Source organism: Vigna unguiculata, chromosome 2 (genome assembly GCF_037176805.1).
Source record: "Vigna unguiculata cultivar grain cowpea cultivar isolate G323 ecotype 2 chromosome 2, ASM3717680v1, whole genome shotgun sequence".
Taxonomy (NCBI): domain Eukaryota; kingdom Viridiplantae; phylum Streptophyta; class Magnoliopsida; order Fabales; family Fabaceae; genus Vigna; species Vigna unguiculata.
This window is the reverse complement of record NC_140793.1, coordinates 26,947,182-26,973,690: the sequence shown is the minus strand read 5'-3', so window position 1 is coordinate 26,973,690 and position 26,509 is coordinate 26,947,182. Positions and strand designations below refer to the sequence as shown.

Below are 26,509 nucleotides of genomic sequence, written 5' to 3'. Positions count from 1 at the left end.
GATGACACTGGCAGGTGAGGGTGGTGAGCGAGGCACGGTGTCTTGCAGTGGTGGTGAGGTGCTCTGGTGTTGGATGGCACCGGTGTTGAGGTGAGTGAGAGAGTGATGGCACTGGTTACGTAACCGGTGCCTTGTTTTTCAAAGGGGCGACACCGGTTACGACACTGGTGTCGTTGGTTTTTTTTTTTTTTTTTGATCTTTTTCTTAACTTCTTTTGACTTTTTTTTTAAAATTTTTTTAACTTTTTTTAACATTATTTAACTTTAGTTTAAAATTTAATTATATAATTTTTTAAAAAGTTTAATTATATATTTTTTTTACATTCATAAAAATTTAATTTTTTTTATTTTAAAATTTTATATAATTTTAATATTTTTTTAATTCGTATTAATTAATTAAAATTATTTTTATAACATCAAATTACAAAATCATTCTCCTTTTTACACAAGGGTATTATGGTAACTTAATAAATATATCTATTTTAACATATAATTTTATCTATCACATCAATCAAATCTTTCACTAACTTTCATAAAAATTATCTCCAAATTCACTCACTTTACTCTCTAAATCCACTCAAAAAAACACAAATATCCATCCACTTAAATCTACACAAATTCATCTTCACACTCTCTCCCATATCCATCTACACAAAAGAACACGCCCTTAGAGATTAGAAAAGTAGAAATTATATTGTTGTGCCTTTTATTTCTATTTTCATGTGTATACAAACTTTTTAAATGAAACATTTTATTTGTTCTAATAATATATTTTTTATTTATAATAAAAAAAATTGGTCATATTTTGAGTCACTTATTACAACAATATCTAGAAATAAATATCATGTGTGAAGGCATGAAACAGAGAAAAAGGAAGATATGACACGTTAGAAATATTGTAAGAGGAGTCCGGCAATGAAGGGAAAAGAAAACCTATGAAAAATATTGTAAGAATTTTGACCAATAATTCAGGGACGTTATTAACTTTATGAATTTTGGAGTATATAAAGGAATAATGGCACAATAATTTAGAAATAAATAAATAAATAATGCCACAATGTAAGAAGATGGGTCCCAATGCTTAACAGGTATAGTCTAAAGTTCTATTTTGTCTTATCTTTTGATCTGTGGTGGCCAAAACAAGCTCGATATGTTAAAATGAGTAATTGAGCAGGATTATGTTAAAAATTTTAACAATAACTATAAGTCTGAAGAAATGAAAAATAATGTTAAACATTAAATTTAACTTGCATAATGTAATTGTTACTACTAATTAAATGTGCTTTATGGACTACCCTAGTGATGTAGATTATAAAATGAAAATTGAATGACATTAATTTCATTTCACTTTTATCATTTTCGTGCAATTAATCGTAGATGATGATGATGATGTCCCCGGGCGCTGATAATTTTCGTCCCATCAACTCCAACATATCTTCATGGGGTCACACTGTTACGTTCCCTCACTCTCCCAATTTCTTTTTTATTTTTTATTTTATTTTCAAACGGATAATGCTTGCTATCCAGATAATTTAGAAATAAATGTTCCCTTTATTTTTGCCTAGTTCACATTGCATTAAAACAATTGTTTTATATTTCAAAATGTTAACATTTCAGAATATTCTAAACAATATGGCTAAATTTTTAATACTTCTTTTTAGAGTTAATTTTTAAGGAAAAATGCGGTATATAAATTATTTGTAGAGACACAACTTTGTACGCTTGAAATAGTAATATTATTGATTTTGCAGTTACAGAGAATATGGAAACTTAAACAGTAACAAAACTTAATTGAAATTTTTTGAAGAATTAAAAGTGTCAAATTGAAAATTGAAAATATTTATTATAAAGTTAAAATTAATTAAAAAAAAATGAAATCTAACCCAAATTCTAAACTAAACATGTTATTGAGTCTGTATCCAGCTCTATATATGAATAGAATTTGTTGCAATGAAGACCACCATGTGCTTCCAGGTCTATGGGTCATCCACCCATGCACATGTGACAAATAAACTTCAATCATGCCTATCTATTCTTCCACTCCTATCTCTTTCCACATATCACCATATATATTGAAAAAAATTTCAGAAAAATCATTTTTTCCGATTATTATAAAAATCCAGAAAAGAAACTCTCAATTATAGGAGTTACAATTTACAAAATAAATGGAGTCTAATAGAAACCAATTAACCCCATTAAATAATAGTTTAACCAAAGTGATGATTAATTAAGAATATAATTAAATACGTTTCCAGATTAAAACATTAAGCGATCGATTTATTCTTTCTAATCTAACTGCAATAGAAAAAATGATGTGTTAACCGTAGTATTTTAGGACGACAAGTGATTTGTCTAAACTATGTTTCAGACTAAATTAACAAATGCAACAAAATTAAAATTATTAAATTAAAAAGATTATATTAATTTAAATATAGACAAATTTTAATTTTACTTAGTTTAAAAATTAAAATCATATTAACACTTAATAATATTTTTATACTAATAATTAATTTCAAAGACGAGGAGCCTCACTTTTATTCACTTACACTTATTGCAATGCTGACGGAGGAATGAACGTGACATTCACCATCTACTCCTACAATATTCCTCATCCTCACATATTTCAGACCACCATATCTCACAAACACATTCATTCTTCAAATCTGAACAAAGGAATGTTTCAGACTCAGACACAGTCACATAAATTGTATCTAAAAACTTTTAAGTCTCATATATATATATATATATATATATATATATATATATATATATATATATATATATATATATATATATATATATATATATATATATTCTGGAATATACCTTGGATCTTCCTGTTGCACCACTTGGTGATCACATATGCTGCAATCCAAAAAGGATTCAATAATATTGGAATGGGATATGGATACATGCACAACTCAAACGGTATTTCAAATATATTTTTATATTTTTACAATTAAAATTTGAGTTTTATTGTATTAATACAAATTAATATTTATTAAATTATTTTATTATGTATAGTATCGAAATAAAAGTATAATTTTCAGTTTAGAAGTATTATTTAGTATATGTTTCTAGGTTGTCCTGTGATATGGGCTGTGTGATGGTCTGGGCCACACCCCTGTGGTTCGGATCCTTGATGACGTAAATGAGTGAAGTTCTTGTCTTGTGAATTGGGATCAACTTGAAGGAACGAAAGAAGATAATTTAATTTAATTAATGAGTGGAAAGAAATTATTTAGAGAAAAAAAAGATTGTGGTGGTCCAATGAGATTTGTCACATGCATAACATATATCTCTTTATATGATTGGCTTTACCTAGTCTATATAATTGTATCTCTCTTTTTATGATTGGTTTTCTGGCTTTTCATAATTTCTAAGCAATAAGTTTTTATGTTTTTATGGTATAACGTTAAATATTAAAAATTAAATATCGAAAAATATGAATAGAAAATTATTTTTATGGAGAAAAATAAATAAATATGATTTAGAAAAAATAAATATAAATTATATAAATATTAACGATATCGAAATTTCATTGGGTTGATCGAGGCTCTCAATGCTATGTGGACCACCATTCAAGCATATTATTAAATGAACCAATTGCTTGCACCATTTTAACTCCTTAGGAAGTTGCTCTTAATCTCTTACTTGAATCGTATAATATATACCAGCACGTCGTATGTTTATGTGTTTTCTAAATATATGATGGTATTATATTAGTAGGTGATAATAAGATAATGTTGTTAAGTTAATATATAAAGTAAAATTATATTTATTAAAGATAGAATAAAATGTATTAATAAAAATGAGAGAATAACTATTAATAATTAAAAAAAAAGATAATAACAGAAATAGACGATTTTACAAAAAAACTTATAAAAGTAATGGTTAATTTTTAAAAGTTTAATAAATAATTATATTTTAAAAAATAAAATTGATATTTAAAAGTATAAACAAAAAATAAAAAAACTCTTTATATATTATTATAAATAACTTCTGTTATTTACTTATTCCATTGAAAGTGCATGCTACCTAGATGGAAAGCATCAACGTTACATTCAATGTTTGTTCCTTTTACTTCACCATATGTCAACTTTGAGTTAATTAGGTGTATGGTTTATGGATACATGTATGATGTATCTAACATTATTATATACGACAATAGAATTAATCTAAAATATATTGAATGTAATAAGTACAATATCAAAAAATTAAAAAAAAAATCATAAAGTATAAAAAATGTATAAATTTAAATTTAAACTTAAAAATTAAAATTAAAAGTTTATTTCTTCAATATTATTAAAAATGAATAAATTATAAATCTTGCTCATCATAAATTTCTCTTGATTATTAAAAAATCGGTGTTAATTTCATTACTTTCTTAATCATCAAAGAATAATGGATTCTTGAAGGATTATAAAGTTTTTTTTTATAACTTTAGATATAATTTTTGGTAAAAAAAACCTTAAAACTTTATTATTTTATTCTTGTAACTTCCATAAAAAAAATAAAAAATTACTCTATTTAATAACTTTGTCAATTTTGTCAACATAATATTTATAAAAAAAAAAAAATCATTTTCTGTAACAACACTATACCAGAGGACAGAAGATGTGTTGGAATATAACATATGATGGCAACGGGAAACTACTTTTGGTCTCTGATATAACGCATAGTATTTTGATGTTCAAAATCATTTTGCATTCTTAATGTAAAATACATGCATGAAATTAACTTGGTACCAAAGTCACCATCAAAATCGTGAAATGGAGACTATTACACTACACATGTCAGTATCTCGAAGGTAAACCACAAACAACATAAGAAAAAGAAAAAAACACATTGTAGATGGCATCAATATACACGTTATTTACTTTGAGGATCTAAAATAATATCCTCTAGCATAAACCTAGGCCTATAGTCCACCAAATATCCAATGTATAAATTAGCAACATTAAAAAATGGTAAGCCTGCATAATACCTGATCACAACAGCAACAGAAGTTGTATGAGAGGAGCCATAAAAATATCACGGAGAGAGCTCTTGCACTGTGGAAAGGCTGGGTTGCCATCCCAAACTCCACTGTGATCTTCTCTTAGGAAGAGGTGGAGAAAATGGTTTCTTCATTATTATTCCTTTTTTTCTTGAATAGTTTGTTGACTTAACCTTTGCAACATAAAAATCCTTTGCAAAGCAATGAACTTCCTCCACATCCCCTCCACATAGAGACACATTCATCTCTACATCCACTTTCTTTCCTCCTTGCCCATTAGCCTCTTTAACTTCATCATTCTCATGGCCTGCTACAACATTTTTGTCATTCTCTTTCCTAATGATGTTTGGTTCCAATGTTACCACCCCATTGTGCTCTTTGGTTTCGGCTTGCTGATGACGTTTACGCTTCAGCTTCTCCACCTTTCTACATGAGATTATGACATACTTCTGACCAGGTAGTAAATGCTCTTCAGGCCTTAGAACTGAATGATGAGGAGCAGTGAAGACTTGTGCTCTTGCAACACACATTCCGGGGTATTTAGTCATCAACACAGATGCTGGAAATGCATGATGATATATCTCTTGTTGTCCACCCTCATGAACTATCCTCACATATGGATCCTTTGTTTGCAAATCAACCTCAAGAAATGTCTTGGTTCCTCTCGCTTTGTTCTTTGTTGGATTTTTATCAGTGTTCTCCACTAGGCCTAACGAATGCACAACACGCTTCAGCATAGCGTGGTGCAACTGAATGTTGTGCAGTCAAAATGCTTCATCCTCGCCACAGTATGTGGAATTATATTATGGCTTGAATGAATGAGAATAAGTGAAATACCCTTTAAATATTATGTACTATTGGCGACTTTTGTTTCTTATGGCCGGCTGTGTATTATTACTTGATATTTTCACCACACGAGAGTGATGAAAACGAGGCTTTGTATGTTCGAAATTAACTCCTGACTTGATGCTGCACTAGGCACATTCTTGTATTAGGAACTTGCTGCTGAAAACCTGGCTACCTCGACATTTTCTCATGACATAATATTCTGAGGGAGGAAGCAACATTTGAAAGTAAATAAAATAAATATCTGTCACAGAAAGACGATGCCAAGTTTGTTCAAGGTTGTTCCACAGATAAGAAATCACCAAGCTGTTGGACTCGTCGTATATATATGTAAAGGAATTTTTGTTGCTTAGATCAGCCTGAAGATTCTGCTGCCTTGTTGATTTCTCCACAGGAGACATGAAAAGCTAAAAATTGTTGCAATAATCTCTTAACATGAAAAGTTCTCCATTTTTTGAAAACTCAAATTTTATAGATTTCAATATATTATGAGTACAAAGTGTCATGAAACAGGGGCAGGTGGTATTTTTCAAAGAAAATGTCATCAAGAGTTAAATAATTAAATTACATGTATAAAATGAACAATCTATATGGTTATCGGCAGTGTCATCTGACGATTCTCAGCATCTTGACTATGAATGCCGCCAATAACATAGTTACGTTTGCCTTTGAATCTGCCTTGGAACCTGATAGGGTGAAATCTTTCAGAAGCCGCTATGGATTTTCAATAAACTTCTGCAGCTTTCTTCTTTGCTGAACTTTTCCAATTTTCTTGTATGGTACTATAAATACATTGATCAGCAACAAGGAAAAAAATAGTTGCTGTCTCACTGTACTGGCTCTAAATTGAAGCCAGAAGAAAGATAAAATATCTGCTTTTGAAACCCAAATCATGCCATGGCGTCAGCCTGTTTCCTAGTTAACCGTGCATACAAACCATCTCTTAAGAGAAGTTCCCTGTGACTTCCAATCTGCATGGACAGATGTCAATGAAAAATTCTGCTTCCAATAATGGCAAATAAAGGTTGTGAAAAAAAGAAGCATCGGCTATTATTCAAACACTTAAGTCCTAACAGTTTCAATAATGCACGGGATGTTTAAGAAGTCTTATTCTATGAATTTACAAAGAGAAACGCTGCCTATGTAAGCCATAGTACCGACAGCTGTGCCACCCTTCAGTTCAGATCATTTACCAACCAATGATGATCATCCAACACAGATCCATAATTATGAACAAATTGGTCGAAATCAGGTGATGGATCATTATTATAATTAAGATAAAAAGAAAACTTCACATCACAAAAATAAGATAATCCTTTCACTCTATGCATTTGCATCTTAGCAGGACTAACTTTTTTTACATTACCATTTCTTAGTGGTTGTTCAAAAGGAGTAGGTAGCAAGGGTGGTAACATTAATTTAACAACTTGATTGGACTGATTCTGGGAAGGAGTAAGACAGAGATGATATTGGGGAATAACATCGAATAGGTTTAACAGCAGGCGTATGTCTATCCTTGTATAATTTTGCTGAAGCCATTGCTCTCAATATTGAAGGCCACTGAAAAAGCAATTTTACGAGGCCTCATCCGTCAACCTATTTGATCTATTTAGCTAATGACATGAATTTAAGATAATACTCAGAGATTGTATCAATTTGTAGTAGTTTAAACAACTTAGTCATCAGGCAATTACAAGGGGAGGGTTTCTAAAGCTCACATTAACTTTGTCCACGAACAAACTACAAGGAGTTGTTAGGGCATCTAAAACCAAGAGAAAATGTCCTTCTCAAAATGAATTGCAACAATGTCGCTCTCTCATCATTGGGCGTATGTTGTGAATCGAAAAACTTCTCTAACTTGAAAATCCACTCTAGTCTAGGAGGTTCCGATCAAGTGGAGGCTAGGAATGGTAGATAAACAGTCTTGTCCCTATAAATGGTCTTTTTCCAGTCTTGGAAACAACCTTTCTGACAAACAATGGCTCAGCCTAAGCTAAAAAGAAGTATGGGAACAATTACTGCTTCATGGTCCTAGCCTACGATGATATCCATCACGATCTCGCACAAGAGTTTGAAGAATCAAATTCATAATCACAGTACATAACTTTCCAACCTAACCTTTTGTATGAGTTTTTCAATGTTAGAAATTTTAGAGCATTCAAAATGAATCAGTAGTTTACCAACCTCAACAATTTGACCACCATCCATCACCACAATCCTGTCAGCTGCTTGTATGGTAGAAAGCCTGTAAGGCAGTCCATACACTTCAAAACTAATAGTCGGAACACCACTTAATTCAGTTAATTGACACTGACAAGAAAATTATCACCTGTGTGCAATGACTATGACACTCCTGGTTGCAGAATCACTTCTCACAGATCGAAGTACACCCTACATATTATGGAAACTGAAGGATCAATATCTTTGCAATCTTTAGTTAAATATTTAGCATGGAATCTGGCTTCTAGTAATTTCAGTGGCCCACCTTGACATTATGCTCACTTTCAGCATCAAGTGCACTGGTGGCTTCATCAAGGATCAATATTTTTGGGTCCCTAAGAAGGGCCCTAGCAATAGCAATTCGCTGCTTTTGTCCTCCACTTAACAGATCATCATCAACAAGTGTCTCATAACCATTGGGAAGTGCTGAGATAAAGTCATGGGCATAGGCTTGCTTTGCAGCCCATTCAATATCCTCATGCTTTACATCTCTACATCCATATTTGATGTTTGAACTAATATCCATTCGGAAGAGTTTGGGTTCCTGTACAAACAAATTTTGGTAAGAGAAAGGAAATATATATTCTCTGAATTTTAACTAGGCTGGAGACATAAACCTGGCCCACAAATCCAATTTTCTCTCTCCACCACATGATGTCCAAGTCTTTAATAGGGGTATCATCTACCAAAATCTGCAACAAAACTTTGTGTCATGATTATATTAAAGGAACGTACTATCAGCTCTAAAAACACTGCCAGGCAGCCTAACTGGTAATAGGTGCTACATATATAATTCTAATTCTATGAAAGAAATCTCTAGTCAATATCCATTCTCAGAAAGCAGGAAATGAAAAAACAGTAGTTCTCTCAGAACTTCTTGTTGTCTAGAGATTAATCAAATTATGTCATGTGAACTATCAAATGAAGAGATGGTCATCTTACTAGGGCAGAGAGATAATTTCCTTTTAGCCAAATGAATAGAGGTAGAAAAAACAAAAACAGTCCCTCTTCTCTTCCATTAATAATAAAATTCAGTATCCTTTTTTCTTTTTCATATCAATTTCTGTAAATCCAATAATTTTTTAAGCCAACCATATAAGTCCACTCGATTCTAATGAGATAAACGAACTCTACCTGACCACTTGTAGGCTCATAGAGACGGAGCAAAAGATTCACCAATGTGCTTTTTCCACTACCGCTAAGTCCAACCTATGACACAAGTCAAAGGAAACGGCAGATTATCTCATCCATAGTGCATGGAAAGAATGAATTGAAGAGATGAGATGCGGTTTCTTACTATTGCAACCACCTCACCAGGATGGACTGCAAAGCTAACATGTTGCACTACAGATACCTGTTACAATATCTGCCATTACTTAAGCCAGTATACCTCACAAATAACATTGACAATCTTAATCCCACATAGATGCACAGTCAGATTAAATAATTTCAGTTTATTTTTAAAATTCAATCAGCATATTTTTCTATTGAACATGATTTTCTTAAATGTAAGTCGCTGTACAACTTCATTGCATACATGCACAAGTTCCAGTCATACACTACTATAAAGAGAACAGTTTATGCACCCACTTTGTTTAGGGGAGGGGTGTGCCTAAAATCTCAGCAGTGAACTTTTTTATTCCTATTGTAGCAGGATTCATCCTTCAGTGAAGTAACTGAGGAACACTGACGGAATCAAATAGCTTCAACTCTAAAGTAAAGTGAAGGTGTGAGAAATAAAGATCTACCGTTGGCCTCGAAGGATAGTGAAAAGATACATTTAGAAACTCAATACGCCCCATTAACCTCTGCAACTTTATACCTGAAACAAAGTTACACCCAAACTTCAATATAGTCAAATTAAAACAAACAAAAAGTTATGCAGGAATTCATTATGTTTCACTTTCTCTAGTTATTTATTCATCGATGTAATGTTGTTGGTAGAGGAATAACAATAGATGCACATGCTGTAGTTGAATAATAAATTGGGAGCGGCACATGACATAACTGCAGGAAACTGCATTTGATGACCCAGTCAGTTCACTACAGGCGTAGCTAGTTTTTCTTAACACAAAAATCCTATATTGCTTACGATGACCACCATTGTCAAGTAAGTATCACTGCAAGTATCTACAGTTTTAAAACAATTATAGTTGGTATAAGGGTGAGCATCCTTATTCCTCAGAGTAAACTACAAAGTTTGCTTATTGCATAGTTTGATGAAATCATAATTTATCTCTCACATTTCTAAGGAAAATATCCATGCTCAGTGTACAAGTAGAATAAGAATTGAACATGCAAGGACTAGCCAGTCTCTGGATAGGTGATGACTTGAAAAAACAAAAAGAAGCACAAAAAGGACTAAGCTAATATGAAAGGTGTTTATTCAAATGAAATATTTGAGTCCAAAAACACTTGCCTCTTTCCGTGAATTGGCTGCTAGGGGAGAGATCCATTAAATGGAATACTTTTTCACTAGCTCCAACTGATTGCATCAAATTGGATATATTGTCTCCTACCCACCAGGTAGAGTAGATTAACCATTCACTGTATAGAATAAACTTGGTAAGTTTCTCAGCTGTGATATGACCCGCAAGAATAGACATTCCTCCAAATAGCACAGCAATGACCTATAAGATTTTATGTTTCAATAAGAGAACAAGTCAATTATAAAGGTTAACTAAACTTCAAACGTTTATTGATTACTAATTCTAGCAAGCTTTCTTCCAACAACAAGATTGCAGGCTTAAAAGGAAAAAAATAAAAATAAATAAATAAATAAAATGGATAAATATATGATTTTAGAAAACCTTAGCTATACCTGAGTTGAATGATAAAGGATGTTAAAGTTAAAATTCCAAACTCCATAAGCAGCACTTTGACGCAAGCTGATGTCAGCTAATTTCTCTAGCCACCAATTATACCTGTAGATAGAAATGGACAGCATGTGTGTGTTATGGCAGAGAAATAACTGGAATACAAAATAATAAATGACATAATTGTGATAGGATCATCACCTTCCATATTCTTCTTCTTCGGTTCCATAAACTCGTACAGTTCTAATAAGAGAGAATGTCTCTTGAGCTACCTATGAGAAAAGTTGTTACTACAATTGAATTTAGGAAATATAAAGCAAATTATAGTATAATACAAGATATCTTATTCTACATCATTTGCCGAAGCAGTGACTTCTTGGATCAACCTTGCTGCCTTTTTCTGGTAACTACACAAAAAAAAAATATGACCAAATCAATACCAGTAGGATAAAGGAAACACGAGGAGAGCGGAAGAAGCCTGCAAGGGATCTTAAAAGCATTGAAATTTCGCTTTTACAAATTTATAAATATATCAAATCCTCAATAACACCATTGTAGCAGATTTTGGGGAGAAGGCAGAGCCCTTTAGCTTTTACAGAGACATTTCTTGAGATGAGAATTATTTATTTAGAGTCTACTAATTGATTTAATTAAGAAAAATTCAACATGATTAACATTGATCCACATTCTGGTTGATATTTTCATCATCAAGCATGCTGCCTGAACTAGTCAATGGCAGGAAACTACAAATGAAAAATAAAGTGTTTTTGAAAGGATGAATTTGAAGAAAATTAACCATAAGTTTACCTTCCATAGCGTAACATAACTGCTGCTAATATGGAGCATATCACCAATGTACATAAACCAAGTGGCCAAGATAAAATCAACAAGTAGATTAATGAACCTCCACCCTAACAAGATGAGAAAAAACAATTAAAGCTTCTAATATGTGAGGTGAGTTTTACTTGCATTACATCTATCAAAACTAAATCAACCTGAAGAAAGTTGCGCAATATCAAGTTAAGATCATTTCCAATAACTCTTGACACTTGTTGACAATCAGCCCCAAGCCTACTTGTCAAATCACCTACCGTTTCATTGTCAAAAAACGATATATCCTACAATAAGGAAACTGCTGAATGAGTTAAATCATATACCAAACAAAGGAAATAAATGAATGCAGCAAGAGAATCAGTTACTAAGTGCAGGCAAACCTGCAGTAGAAGAGAAGAGTATAGAGTTTCTCTCATTCTCTTAACCTGCACATATTTCCAAGTTTGAAAGGTCACTTACACTCAAGAGTTGAAGAAAACAAAAAAGTCAAAGCATCAGGAACGGGGAAGCTACAGCATGGCCACTGCTGAAGCACATGGTCTTAATTTGATAACTGCAGTTCTTATTCCATTATGCTCTAAAGGATTTTACATGGACCACAGAATCCCCATCCCCAAATATCAGACAGATAAACTCACCAGAATCATGTTTGCAATGCCAAAACAGCAACCTCGTATCCCACTGAAGCACAGGAAAATGCTTGTTACGAATACTCATATATCGCCGGTAACATAACAAGTTTCAAATGACACAGAACTAAGAGCATCATTGAACGTAACAAAAAAAATTTCAATTTTAATAGCATGCTGTACAAGTTTATAACTACTAGCTTCTCGGTAAACCGTGAAAAGCCACTCGAATGTGGAACCAACCACACAAGCTTAAAGTCAAACATCAGCTTTATGATTGGGTTAACGATAAAAGGATTAAAGAGCAAATCCATTGCGTTTTCTTATGGAAGGTTCTTTCAGCACCAGCAGTTAAGACTCACAAATGAAAGAAAAAGAAAAATCATATCACTTTCAGCAAGTAGAAGGGAGATTCGACCATACAAGATTTTGACCTGCATATTCCCGAAGTCACGCACAACAGAACCAACAAGCGCACATTCCGATGAAAAACAGCAAGGTCCGCGCCCTGTGCCGAGAAGATGGACGCCGTTAAGAAATGCGGAATAGAAATCTCCGAAACCTGAAACCCACGTAGAAAAAGCTCACAACTTTGACCCCACCTTGGAACCACGCAAAATGGGCACAAAACCGAATAAAAAAAACAGCAAAGAAAAAAAAAAGGTACTCACAGCAGCAACAATGAGAGCAGAGAAAGCAGCGATGATGACCCATCTGTCACGCGCGACAAGCTCCCACATTTTGCCTAGCGCGCGCCACACGGTCACGGGCTGCGCCACCAGCTGAACGTCGACGTCATGAGAGAAGTCCCACCACCGCCCGCCGGGAAGTATCGACGGTAAAAAGTCGAGCCATTTACGAATCCTCTGAAGTAACTCGCCGGCGTAGACTTGTTCTGTGGAAGCTTCTGGAGTGTTATGAACGGAGACTCCGTTGATGGAGGCGCACTTGAGAGTCGGTGATGCTAGAATGCGCCGGGGAAGAAGAATTGGCCCTGCAGTGAGAGAGGCGCGCTTCTGAGAGGGTGCGATTAGAAGGTTGTTGTTGTTGTTGTAGTGGTGGCGAAGGATTGGAGGAAGTGAAGATGGTGGGGTGCGAGCGAGTAGAAGAGGCATGGTGGTGAAGAGCGTGGGAAGAGGAAGATGGGGTTGGGATAACGGTGGGAGCTTGAGAGGAGTGTGTATATTGTTGTGGACCATGTATGGAGAACAGAGAAGAGGGAAATCAAATGGTTACGGTTGCTTCAGCTTCAGTCTTGAATATACTTGTTCCTTAGCTTCACCACAAACGCACGCCATCAAACGACGCCGTTTACCATCGTGATTTTTTTTTTTTCTTGCTATGCATACAACAGTGTTTTATTCACATTTTTCTTTGATTCCTTGTTCCTGTTTTAACTGTATACGTTAAAGATGTGCACATTTTTTTATTATTATTGTTTAACATTGAAATGCAAGAAATTAGTCAAAAGAAGTGTCTACAAATAATGTTTTTACTAGCGTTCTTTGTGTTAATGAGGCGTGCACAATTCCATACCTGGTGGAGTTACCTTTGGGATTCCTTAAACATCATTCAATGGCTTACGTTACTCGGAAACAAATCACAAATCACAAGTCTCCACTTTTCTGACCATTTGGAAGTCAACAAGATCTTCTTGTCTCATTGGATTGCAATTGAGTTATATGTTATGTAATTCTTAACATTTTTATTTGGTTTAATTGTAGAGAAATTTTTTGTTTTCGTTATAAAATTTCAATTAAATCTTTAATTTCTAAATTATTTTAATTGAATCCTAATTTTTTAAAATCCCTTCTAATCTTGGAAAAGACACTTGCTCCCGCACAACACCTTGGTCTTCTTGCCTTTCACAACAATGTATCTATTCAACACTCACAATTTTCAGAGTTTACCTTTTGAATTGTTCTTGTTCTAGATACCATATAAAATCATAGAGTTGCTACACGTGGGATACAGAAAAGTTCCCCTATCTCATTGGTCGAAACCAACAAAAATACAAAGCATTTATATGAAAACATAAATTGAAAAAACTAATGAAACAACACATAACTGTCATAACAGACAACATACATTTTGACTTAACTTTAACAACTATAACCTTTTTATTTTACTTCTTTTCATGCTTTGTAATTTTCTTTTCTTTTAAATTTTATATTGATTAATTAAATTTCAAATTTATGAAAAACAACAATCGAATCTCTATTAAACATTTTTTAATATTAATTTTTTTATGATATACTACTAAGCTAAAAAATATATCTTCAATGGAGTTTTTATTATTTAAGTTTAAATATTATTTTAGTCTAATTTGTTCAATTTGATCCCCATTTTTTTATGCGTTTAATTTGGTTTTTGATTTGCTAAATTACGTTCAATTTCATCATTTTCGTTGACACCATTTTAATTGATAATGACAAAGTGCACAAGGCTGACATGATTCACGTTAAGCGAACTGCTTATAGTTGTTTGTGTTTTGTTCAAATTAGTCCAAATTTTAGTTAAATTTGTTCAATTTAATCATATCTTCCACTTCATTACCCTCAACACTACCACCACCACCATTATTGTTGTTGCCACCACCACCAACACCAAACTAAATCCACCTCTACCAGCCTACAATCACCGTCACCACAACTACAACCACCTGCACACTAGAAACAATGTCACTACCAAACCAAACCCACAACTACCACATTAAAATAACATCCATCACCACAACTACCATGCAACTACCAACACAATCACCACCACCACTACCATCACTATCGAACTTAAATCACATTCACCACTATTACACTAAACCCACTAACAATAACACTCACGGTGGTAGGGTTTTACTGTGATGGTGGTGAATGTAATTTTAGTGTGGTGATGTGGTTGTGTTGGTGGTGGTGATTGTTTTTATGTGGTGATGGTTGTAATAGTTTTAGTGTGGTGGTGGTTGTGGTTGTAAGGTAGTAGTGATGATTTTAGTTTGGTGGTGGCGATGGTGGCAACGATAATGGTGGTGGCAGTGGTAAAAGGTCATGGAGGGTGAGGGTAACGAAGGAGTGATGGTGAGGTGGTAAAGGTTGAGGATAATGAAGTGGAGGACATCACTAAATTGGATAAACTTAACTAAAATTGGAACTTATTTTAACCAAACACAAACAATCATAATTAAAGCAGTACATGTAATATGAATAGTGTCAGTCTGTACACTATGTCATTCTCAATTTAAATTACGTGAATGAAAAAAACGAAATTATACATAATTTAGTAAATCAGGGACAAATTGAAAGAAAAATTTTATCAAATTGAATAAATTAGATAATAACATAAACCAAAATAATATTTAAACCTATTATTTAATTATTTTAATATAATGTCGTGACACTTAATTTTTTGACGTGGTTATTACCGAAGCATTCGACAAATACATTACAAATTAGTTAAGAAAAATTTAAATGAAAAATACACAATTAAAAATATATATGTTGTTAGGATTTAATAAAATGTAAAAATTTAATAAAAACTCAATGAAAAATTATTAAATTTATCGGAATCTTGAAACTTAATTAAATCTTTCATATTTTACCATTTTGTTTACCTCTTTTATCTACCATTTTATTAAATTTTTAAAAAATAGCACGGCAAAAACTTATTTCTTAAGATTCTGATGTAGGTTTTTTTTTTTTTTTTGTTTACATAGATAAATTGCCAAAAAACGAATAATGAGATGAACAAGAATTTTTTTTGTTAACTACAATAATACGTATTTCGTGTACTGATGTTCCACGAGCAAGGGCTAGGGCTACGATGACACATGCATTCGACAAGTTCACAGACTTATAAAACGAAAAGGGCAAAAAAATAATATTTGAAAATAAGGGGGTGAGAGTAAAATATGGCTGTAGAATGTAATAATAGCCTATTTTGTAAGGCCCACTAAGTCTTAGTAACAAAAGCCCAACAAACTCCAAACCCTAGGAGTAAAGATGTAAAGCTCCACTCAATAAATCTTGCCTATCACCAAACCCTAGCTCGTGCGGCCGAAGACAGAGAGCAGAGCAATGACGACCAGATTCAAGAAGAACAGGAAGAAGCGCGGCCACGTGAGCGCCGGTCACGGTCGTATCGGAAAGCACCGTAAGCACCCTGGTGGTCGGGGAAACGCCGGTGGCATGCACCACCATCGGATCCTGTTCGACAAGTACCATCCTGGTTACTTCGGGAAGGTGGGAATGCGATACTTCCACAAGCTCCGCAACAAGTTCCACTGCCCCATCGTCAACATTGACAAACTCTGGTCTCTCCTGCCCCAGGAGGCAAAGGAAAAAGCTCTAAAATCCAAGGACACTGCCCCTCTCATCGACGTCACACAGCATGGATACTTTAAGGTCCTTGGGAAAGGCGTCCTACCCGAAAACCAGCCCTTCGTTGTGAAAGCCAAGCTTATTTCGAAGATCGCCGAGAAGAAGATCAAGGAAGCTGGTGGCGCTGTTGTTCTCACCGCTTAGGTCTAATCAGTTTTTTAATTTTGTCATACATTGCAAGTTAATGTGTTATTTTCGTTATGTTTCGGATATTTATTTACATTATATATTGCAAGTGATATATTGTGCTTTTAATTTGGTGTTTTCGGATTTAGGTTAATTAAAGATTTGTGCCAAAAGTTTGACCTAAAATCTTATGAACTTGCTTTAGCTAATTAGAACATTTATAGAATTAATTATAGCTTGCTTTGTGGAGTTGTGATATCTGGTCTTGTTTTATCAATTGGGCTGCTCGGTTACTGTGTTCTACGTGCATAATGATTGATGGGATGAATTGCAATGTCGTTGAGCGAGTTATTTTTGTTTTATGATGTGGGATTCTGAATCGGTGTAAATGTTTGTGATACATTACTGCAGCGTGGTTAAATTTGTAATTGAATATAGTTAGTACCACTATTGTGGGCAAGGCTTTAGAGGGGTAGCAGTTGCAGTCTCTTGAATGCTGTGTGATACGGCATGCATGTGTTTGCAGAATTTGATTTTTGCAATGCTGTGATACAGATTAATTTCGCAGTTTTAGATTTAGGTTTTTGAAGTCATAGGTTTTATTCCCGTGTTTTCCAGAAACCCTTTGTAGACATTCTTTTGGTGAGGAAAACATCATTGAGAAGTCCCCCAACAAAATTGTTTAACATGTTGCAGATTTTCTGCTGGAATTGGGGTTGAAAATATGATATTTAGAAGTCCAATTTCCTTATTTTGATGAGACCTGTCCTATGTTGGTTTAGACTTCAAAATATTGGTACTGTATTGGAAGTCCAACGTTTATGAGTAATCTATCATACTCAGTCCTTTTAATAATTAATTAATTTTAGAGCTATTACAAGCATCTATCAATTTATTTTGGTTGGTTGGATCTTATGTCACTAAACCATTGTGTAGGGCAGTGTAATTCATAAACTTTGGTCAATTTGGACAGTCTTTACTAAGGAGATCATCCTCACAATTTTCCAAATGAATGATCTTTTCACTTTTCATGTCTACACATTGTTGGTTGTACTCTCGAAAGCAAACATTGAAAACATCTTCATTAACTAAATATAGTACAACCTAATAAGATAACACATATTATTGTTTTTCACATTAAAACAATATCCTTGATACTGTAATTAAATTAACTTTTAACCATACGAGAATCTTCTGCAGTGACCTCCATTCTGTTCTTGAAAGATCTTCTCCAGAATTTTTCTCCTCATAATCAACCACACGACACAAAGACGTCACTTCACTAACAGCACGTTCAAACACACTCCATATTTTGACGAAAACATAGTATTTTATCTAAATAAAACATTTGAAGAGTAAATTAATTAGAAATGCAAGAAATTCAAATTCCTAAAAGTTTGTGAATACCCTATACAAACCGGTAAATCTTTTTTGAGCCGAGTTGAAATGTCATACTTCATCTTATGGTACCAATTCTCGACTGCAATGTTCATGTTTCTTCTTCTGTGTTTTCTTTGTCGTCCCCTACTTTTTGTCCACCCCATGTCTGAACCCTATCTTCGGCACGAGAGGCCTATAATTTTGTGTTACTTCAAATTAATAACTAATTGTTTATATGCTCAAAAGCAATTTTTCATATATAATAAAAAATATTTGAATACTATGGGTTAAATATGTTTTTATCCTTCAACTTGTAGTGAAAATTGGAATTAGTCTTTTGTTAAAAACCTTGAATCAATTTAGTTACTCAATTCGTGAATATAGTCTTTTTAATTAATTTGTATTAGGTTTATTTAATGTTTCAAACACATTTTATTATAATATTTTAGTTTGTTTATAATGTTTAACACATATTCATGCATTTCTAGAAATAAAAATCTGAATTGATTAAATTTTTTTAAGAGGAACTAATTCCAATTTTCACTAAAAATATTAAAGGACAAAAATATATTTAATTGGAATAATATTTTACCTCTCTATTCCAGTTAGTTTTGTAAATCATCACCAAAATAACAATCGTTTGCAGCACAGTCCCTGATATCATTCCTTGCCAGATTCCCTAAAATCCATTCATTCACAACAATAAACAACTCAATACGATAAAAAAAATCACGCAATTATTTCAAAAAATAAATGAGTTTAATACACATAATCTCATTGTTTACCCTAATCCCTCGGTGAAACTTATAACCCAACACGAGACCAAGAGGGATTCCGAAAAGGTAGTAGCATCCGATGTTTACATAAGCAACAAAAGCTTGCCACCCTGCTCCAATGGCAACTCCTGCAAAAAATTGAAAATGTGAGACATGCAATAATCGAAAGGAAAATGGATGGTTCTGTGTTTGAACACATGTTACCTGAAAGAACAGGTTGAACATTGTTAATGACGATGCAAAAACTCAACAATGGTGTGAGCTCCTTCACTAAGTTTTGGACTTCTATGTCGTTTGAAAACAGAGAAGGATACACATCTCGTGTGACCATCAAAACAAAAGCCAGAAAAAGTCCAATCATAATGGAAGTGATCACAGCAACCACCAGAGAAAATAACGCTGTTCTTGGATGATGTGCCCCTAGTTCATTCGATATTCTCACACTGCATTAACCAATTGCATAAATCATGAAATGCATATTTATTTGAGAATTATATATATATAATTCTCAAATATAGAAATATATACTTTAATTTTATATTCACTGGAATAAACGATGAATAAATACCTCTTTAACGGAGAATAATATTTTGACTTAGTATAAAGTAAGTAGTGCGGAGTCAAACCTTGTGGAAGCGTTCATTCCGAAAGAAACCATGATGGTCCACCCTAATATATTCATGCTGCGAAATACAATATAATTAGCTCATTTACTTGGAGATTTAATCTCGTTGTTGATTTTTATAGTTATTTAGTTAAATAAAAAAAAAAATGTCATTCAAAGTAAACGAGAAGACAAGAAAATAGAACAAGCTACAAAGTCAATACATCTAATACCTTGAAAGTATAGCTAATGTTGTAGTAATTGAAAAAAAAAACTATTTAATTTGTTTTTTTTTCAATGTATTTATTTAAGTGTAATTTAATTATTATTTTTTTCAATGGAGGAATGTTATATATTTTTTAAATTCTACAAATTAAGATGCTGAAGAGTATTGATTTTTTTAAACATTTTTCTCTCTTAAGAAATTTTAAAAGTCTCCATCTTCACCAATGACATTCCATTTTCTTTTTCCTTTCATTCTACTTTGGATTGGATCTATAATCTAAAAAAGTTTATGTTTTAAAAAAATATATTTTATTTACTCTACAATAATTATTTTTGTGCATGTAATTCAATGATACACTCTTTTATTTTTTTTTTCTTTTTTTGAATTAACTCATTTTTTCACAAGTAACGATCTTAATCCATTTCTTCTTATTCTTCTTCTTCTTTATTTATGATTTCTTTTCAATGATATTATCTCTTTCGTTATTCAGATAAAATCATTTCAAAAAGTTTTGTAAGTTCTTCTTTCAATTAAAGATGGAAGATTTCTACCATGGGAAAATTTTCAATGTATATAAATGAAAATGCAGAAAATTATATATTTTACATTTTTCATTTCATTTTTAAAAGCAATGATATTTTTTTCCTATATTTTTATAGCATTTATTGCACATGATGGTTTGATTGTATGTTTATCCAACATTAAGTAGGAAAATAAGGTACTACAAAATCATACGAATAAAGAGATAGAAAAAGAAAATGACAATTATAGTTAGTGGGAAATTATCTAGTACAAAACCCTATGAATAAAGAGACAAAAAAAAAAAAAGGTGATAGTTCTATGGAAAAAAGTGATAATTGCAGTTAGTGGCAAATTATCCATTACAAAATCACATTAATAAAGAGATAGAAAAAGTGATGATTGATTATAGAAAGAGTGATAAGTATGGTTAGTGGTTCTGCCACTACTCATTAAAGTTGATAAGCTATAAAGTTTTTGTTTCAATGTTGGATTCAGAATTTGAAGTTTTCTTAATCCCATACCCTTATTTCATTTATTAACTATTCTTAACATTTGTGAAGACAGTGAGTAGGATGGCATAAAATAAAACAAAAGCCTCTTAACCATTTTGAATTAAGTTATTTTTAACATAAGTGTTATTCCAGTTTTATTTTACTTTATATGAGATGAATTATAATATTGTGTTATTTTTTAAGTATTCTGTCAAAAAAATTTATATTATTATAAACTTCATATTTTAACAAATTTTTACTTTTTTATCTTATATTTTAAAATGCAAACAAAATATTTTTGTAAACTTTCATGTCACATGCTTTAATGAATATTTTGTAAATACATTTTCAATTTTAAGATTCCAACCGTACAAAATATCTTTATCGAAAATTATTGCATTTTATAAAAGTTAAGACCACTATGAATATTATTGACACCTTTAATTTTAAAAAATTTATTAATAGACTTTAAACAAATCAAATATAAATTTATAATATCATTGTCTTAAAAATTGATTAGAAAATCTTTTAACAATAACATAAAAACCAAATAAAATCAAAGAAAACCCTATAATATAATTATATTAATGATTATTATTATTATTATTATATTTAAAATAACCTAAAACTCATTTATTAAACTTATAATTTTAGATATAATTGTTAGACATATCCTTAATTTATAGTGACTCACCAGATAGAGAAGGCCCCTAAGTAGATTTTTGCATTTTTGAGGTATCCAGCGAACAAAAGCAGAGCCATAAAGTACCATGTTTCCAAGCTGCATGCATAAGACAAAATATACATAAAAGTAAATATATATTTTTTATAGCAAATATTTTATAACTCAAATTAAATTCTGATGTATTTGACAAAATATAGAGTTTCAGAGATTTTAAATCTATATTGTTTCATTCTCTTAAGTAAATAAAGAAAATACGAACTGAAACTCTTCTTATTGCCAACTTTACTTTTTATTAGTTTCATATCTTTCCAATTTATTTTTATTGGTTTAATATTTATATTTTTTTTAAATGAATTTTTTTTCACCTTGTATGATAAGAAAAAGTATAAAAACAATAAATAATATGATAACAAAATATAAGAGATATTGTAAATGAAATGTTATGTGCTATGATACTTTAAAATTTTCCTCTATGACATGTTTGCTTTTTAAGTTAAAACAGTATGTAGTTTGTTCGGATTAGCGACGAAGACATAATTGTGTCTTCAATTCAATTTAAGTTTAAACTTTTGCAACTAAAAATGAATATGTCTTAATCAACTTTTGTTTTGTCCGTTGTCATATCAAAACCCTTTTTTTCAATTATTCCATAGCATAAATAATAAGAGTAGTGGCATATTGAGAATCTTAATGAAGTATAAAATTATTCGACAATTTATAATGTGATATATATATATATATATATATATATATATAATAGATATTTTTTTTATTTTAATATAATCTTAATTCTCTAAATTTAGAGAATAGTCAAAATGTTATTATGCTATCAATTAGTAAGGTAAGAATTAAGTGTATCTCATTAAATTTCAGGTTAGTAGTTCAATTTTAACTAAGGATTTTATCTATTTTTTTCTCCTTTTTCAATGTTTTGTAAATGAGAGATGTTGTTAGTGCAATAGTTGATATTTAGAGTCTTATTTGAAGTTTTGTTGTTGTATTTTTTTAAGGACACAAGGAAGAAGGTTTTACTATATATGAATATTACATTTAAGTAAGAAAAGTTAGAAAAGTTCATGTTAAAATCTAATTAAGAGTATAATTGTCTAGGTTTGTAAATAATATTGTTATCAAATTAGTAATTATATAGGGGTGGATTTTCTAGTTTAGGATATAAAGTTTTTTATAAAGTTACTAGATGGTAAAGATTTTATGATCATGTAATTATATAAATAATTGAGGAACTCATATTGTTGTAGATGACATCAATGATCTTATAACAAAGGTGATGTAAATCAAGTCACAATTAAATCATGGTATCTAGATAAGTACACTCTTAAAAACAAATAATTGCATCATAACTATCGAGTATAACTCTTACTCTAACAAAAAGCGGTGTGGATAGCTTATGCTTCTATGCTTCTAAAAATACATAACATATATTTCATTGATAATCTAATCAAATAAATAGGACTTTATGGGAAACTAAAGAAAGTTTTTATTATAGCAAACTATTACAAGTGTTATGCGTTTTAATTTTGATAGACTTATTCTATATGATATTTTAAGAACTTAATGCTTAAAGTGTTTTCTATCTAAAGTATATACTTTATACACTTAGTACGTTATGTTGTATATTATTATAATATTATCATTTGGGACAGGTATAAAGTAGTATAAATGAAAAGTTGTATCATCTCTTTCGTTGTCTTATCGGTTTTTTTTTTTCATTTATTTATTAATTTAGGTTAAAACAAATAAAAATATTAAAACTAAATATAATATTATTAAAGTTGTATTTTTATATTGTTTCAGTTTCAATATAATAATAGTAGTTATAATTAATAACAACAATAATATTTTATTATTCTTACAATATTATTTTTCTTTTTTATAAATAATATTATAATTAATATATTATTATTATTACTATGAAATAGAAATGACGAAAAGAATATAATGACTTAAAAAAAGAAAAATAAAATAAATATAAAATGATTTTTCTTTTAAAATATAATATAGTATTATTATATTTGTAATAATAAAACTATTTTGTATTAAAATTTTATAATAATAATTTTTTAGATTAAATATGTTTTTAGTCTCTTAATTTTTAGTCAAAATTGAAATTAGTTATTTTTTAAAGTTTTGATGCAATTAAGTCTTTACACTTTAGAGATGTGTGAATTTAGTCCTTTCAACAATATTGCTTTTAGGTTTATTTAACATGTCAAACACATGAGTGTTTGTATTATTTACATCTTTGATATTTTTGTTAGGATAAAAAATATATTTTGTGCTTATTTATATTATTTTGTTAGAAATAGTTATTATTACAAATAATATTATTATAATACAATTAAAACAGTATGATCAAAGACTTCAATACTTACAATTAAAGTTTTAATTTACATTTTTTTAAACCTTGCTACTTTTAGTATTATGAATAAAAAAAGAAAGATAAAAAAACAAAAAAGGAAAGTGAAAGAGACAAAAGAAACAAAGGGGAAGGTTCAGGTGAGACTCACCACAACATGACAGCAGAGGCAAGAGATAGACGAAAGAATCCCCAAAGATTGCCAAAAGCTTCCCATGAAAACCCCTTCCACGCCGCCCCACACCGGCCACTCAGCACATACCCCAACTGAGCCACCACTATGAACCACCACGACCCATTCAGCACCACCGCCGCACCCACCAGACCCCACTCCGCCTTCATAATCAGTAACCAGCTCAGCAGCGGGTGCACCGCCATGGCCACCCCCGATATCGCCGCGATCACGATCACCTTGCTCTGCGTCTGCAGGAACTTCGCCACCGGAAAATTCAGCGCGTACGCAAACAGCTGCGGAAGCATCCATATGGCGAATTTTCCCGCCGCTCGAGATATCTCTGGGTCTTGCCCTATTAGAATCAGAAAAGGTCCTGCGAAGATGTACAGAAAACATAGAACACACGCCGTCATCGAGAGTAGCACCCACGATCTTTGCATGTAAACGCCTAACATGTTAAGCTTTCCTGCGCCCACCGCTTGTCCACACAGCGTTTCCAACGCGCTTCCCATCCCTAGCTGCTCCGATAAAGCGTTTTCATGTAACGTTATACTCTTTTTTCAAACACGTTATAGCATGTAATTGTAACCTAATACCTAACCAACGTAAAAGATTAAAGAGAAAAACACTACAATTTTTACTCTTACTTTTTCACTCAACATTTTTTATACAAGAGTATATACAAGTCACTGAGGTGCCTCCTTCCTTAATCATCCACCACCCAGTAAAGCAAAAGCAAAAGTTGCCCTGTGACTCAGGTTGCTCTCTTTTTATTTTTATTATTTTTTCGTTTTAATGGAAGTTGTGCATGCATGCAAACCTTCCTTTTTTGTGTTACTTTTATTTTTATTATTATGCTTTCTACTTTATTTAATCATTTTTTATTCAGATTTTTTAGATCATTTGTTAAAATATAATATATATATTTATTTTAAGAGTTGGTGCAGGTAAAATTTGACCGGTCTCATTAGAATTTTCAATTCATTAGGTTGTTCTAGTTTGTTGTATTTGTCAATTAGATATTAATTATTAATTAAAAGCTTAAAAACAAAAGTAAAACAAAAAAATCCATGAATTTTTATTTGGTTTAATATATTTCTAATTCATGAATTTTAACGTTAAATTAAAATTCATTTTTGTCTTAAATTTTGATATATTTTTATTATAAATTTTAAAAATGAATAAATATAATTTTTTTAACCCAAATAAGTTAAATTTCTTTTTTATATCAAACACATTTTTAACTAACGTTACAAAAAAACATTAAAATAGTACTCAAATATTAATATAACAACGCGTTTAACATGTTAATTGACTATATTCAAATTTATTTAAAATTTAAAAATAAAAATATATCAAAGTTGTTGGGCAGAACCAATTCCAAGTTTTACGTCGAATCCAAGATACTTACTTAATTCTTTATATTTTTTTTTCATAAAAAATGAAAGTTCAGCACAGTTCTAAAAAAAGTATTACATAAATAATGGTTTAAATTATAATTATCAGTTAAATTATTTAAAGAACATCTCAAAATCAAAATATTCTCATCTGAAGATAAACAAAGAGAAAACATAACAAAATAAGAAGTTTTGAGAGAAAGTGATGCATGCATGCACTTCCATAAGAAACAAAAAAAAAATAATTATAAACAAAGAGAGAAGTCTGTTTGAATATGCAACTTCTGAAAAGCCTTGTTATCCATTTGCCGTAAGTTTTTATTAGTAATTATTATGACTAAAACATGTAGCAGTTTGATATATATATATCTGCAGGACTTTACCAGTATGCCGTAGGAGAAGCCGGCGATGAGGGAGTTCTCGACGGAGACCGCCGTGAGGTCGATCGTGCCGATATGGCCGGCAAAAATTTGAGTGAAGGCGCCGAGGGAGTACTTTGACACAAAGGAGAAGATGGCAGGACCAGCGAGGAACCAGAGCTTCTTGGATTCCAACACGAACTCCCTATAGAAGTCGCCGGGGCCGGTTATAGGAGCCATGTCGGCGGAACCGGCTGTGAAAACGGCGGCGTTTCTTTGTTGTGAACGTGTTTGGGATTCATCGGCAGCGTGTGGTTCAGTGCCATTTGAGTGCTCCATCAATGGGGGGGAGAGAGAGAGAGAGAGAGAGAGAGAAGAGAAGAGAGAGAGATTGTTAAGGTGAAATGGAATGGTCGATAAGTGAATTAGAAAGAGATATAAAGGAAGACAAAGATATCATGTTAGGTTATGCCTATGCATGTAGCAGTGAAGGAAAGTTGTTGCAATAAGATATGATAATAGAATGCATGGAAACACTGTCAAGTCCATGAAATTCTTTTAGATATTGCTAAAACTTTATAACTCTTAATTATATAATTTATTTAAACATTTGGTGAAATAGTTCTAGATTTTTGTACTCCTGTTCCATTTAAATACATACTTCTTTTTATAAAG

At 31.6% G+C, this 26,509-nt stretch overlaps 4 protein-coding genes across 7 annotated transcripts; 1 reads left to right on the top strand and 3 right to left on the bottom strand.

The window, feature by feature from the left end:
• Window positions 1-4,907: 4,907 nt before the first annotated feature.
• On the bottom strand, window positions 4,908-5,911 carry LOC146888482 (uncharacterized). The gene has a single exon (XM_085670121.1). The coding sequence runs from the start codon at window positions 5,733-5,735 to the stop codon at window positions 5,034-5,036; it is 702 nt and encodes a 233-aa protein (XP_085526247.1). The 5' UTR covers window positions 5,736-5,911; the 3' UTR covers window positions 4,908-5,033.
• A 435-nt stretch (window positions 5,912-6,346) lies between these two features.
• Window positions 6,347-13,581, bottom strand: ABCB26 (transporter associated with antigen processing protein 1). 2 transcript variants are annotated; one of them, XM_028059007.2, is made up of 18 exons: window positions 13,015-13,581; window positions 12,778-12,905; window positions 12,353-12,395; window positions 12,095-12,139; window positions 11,876-11,998; window positions 11,688-11,791; window positions 11,233-11,287; window positions 11,082-11,152; window positions 10,886-10,988; window positions 10,484-10,694; window positions 9,813-9,886; window positions 9,362-9,418; window positions 9,199-9,273; window positions 8,682-8,756; window positions 8,330-8,608; window positions 8,174-8,235; window positions 8,029-8,089; window positions 6,347-6,815 (listed from the first exon to the last, which is right to left on the bottom strand). In XM_028059007.2, the coding sequence occupies exons 1-18, from the start codon at window positions 13,540-13,542 to the stop codon at window positions 6,735-6,737; spliced, it is 2,175 nt and encodes a 724-aa protein (XP_027914808.1). In that variant the 5' UTR covers window positions 13,543-13,581; the 3' UTR covers window positions 6,347-6,734. The 2 variants fall into 2 exon arrangements, with proteins under 2 accessions (XP_027914808.1, XP_027914809.2); XM_028059008.2 differs by having other exon boundaries at window positions 12,767-12,905; window positions 13,015-13,515.
• Window positions 13,582-16,359: 2,778 nt separating this feature from the next.
• LOC114173332 (Ribosomal protein L18e/L15 superfamily protein) lies at window positions 16,360-16,971 on the top strand. Its single transcript, XM_028057642.2, has one exon. It carries the CDS (start codon window positions 16,414-16,416, stop codon window positions 16,858-16,860), a length of 447 nt encoding a protein of 148 aa, XP_027913443.1. The 5' UTR covers window positions 16,360-16,413; the 3' UTR covers window positions 16,861-16,971.
• A 934-nt stretch (window positions 16,972-17,905) lies between these two features.
• Window positions 17,906-26,265, bottom strand: LOC114173331 (protein DETOXIFICATION 29-like). 3 transcript variants are annotated; one of them, XR_003602493.2, is made up of 9 exons: window positions 25,859-26,265; window positions 24,055-24,596; window positions 21,536-21,622; window positions 19,625-19,681; window positions 19,203-19,441; window positions 19,008-19,126; window positions 18,815-18,901; window positions 18,261-18,415; window positions 17,906-18,177 (listed from the first exon to the last, which is right to left on the bottom strand). XR_003602493.2 is itself a non-coding variant. In XM_028057641.2 (9 exons), exons 1-8 carry the CDS (start codon window positions 26,171-26,173, stop codon window positions 18,332-18,334), a joined length of 1,530 nt encoding a protein of 509 aa, XP_027913442.1. In that variant the 5' UTR covers window positions 26,174-26,265; the 3' UTR covers window positions 17,906-18,177; window positions 18,298-18,331. The 3 variants fall into 3 exon arrangements, 2 of the variants coding, with proteins under 2 accessions (XP_027913442.1, XP_085526067.1); XM_028057641.2 differs by having other exon boundaries at window positions 18,298-18,415; XM_085669941.1 differs by having other exon boundaries at window positions 17,906-18,415; window positions 25,859-26,264.
• Between the last annotated feature and the right edge of the window lie 244 nt (window positions 26,266-26,509).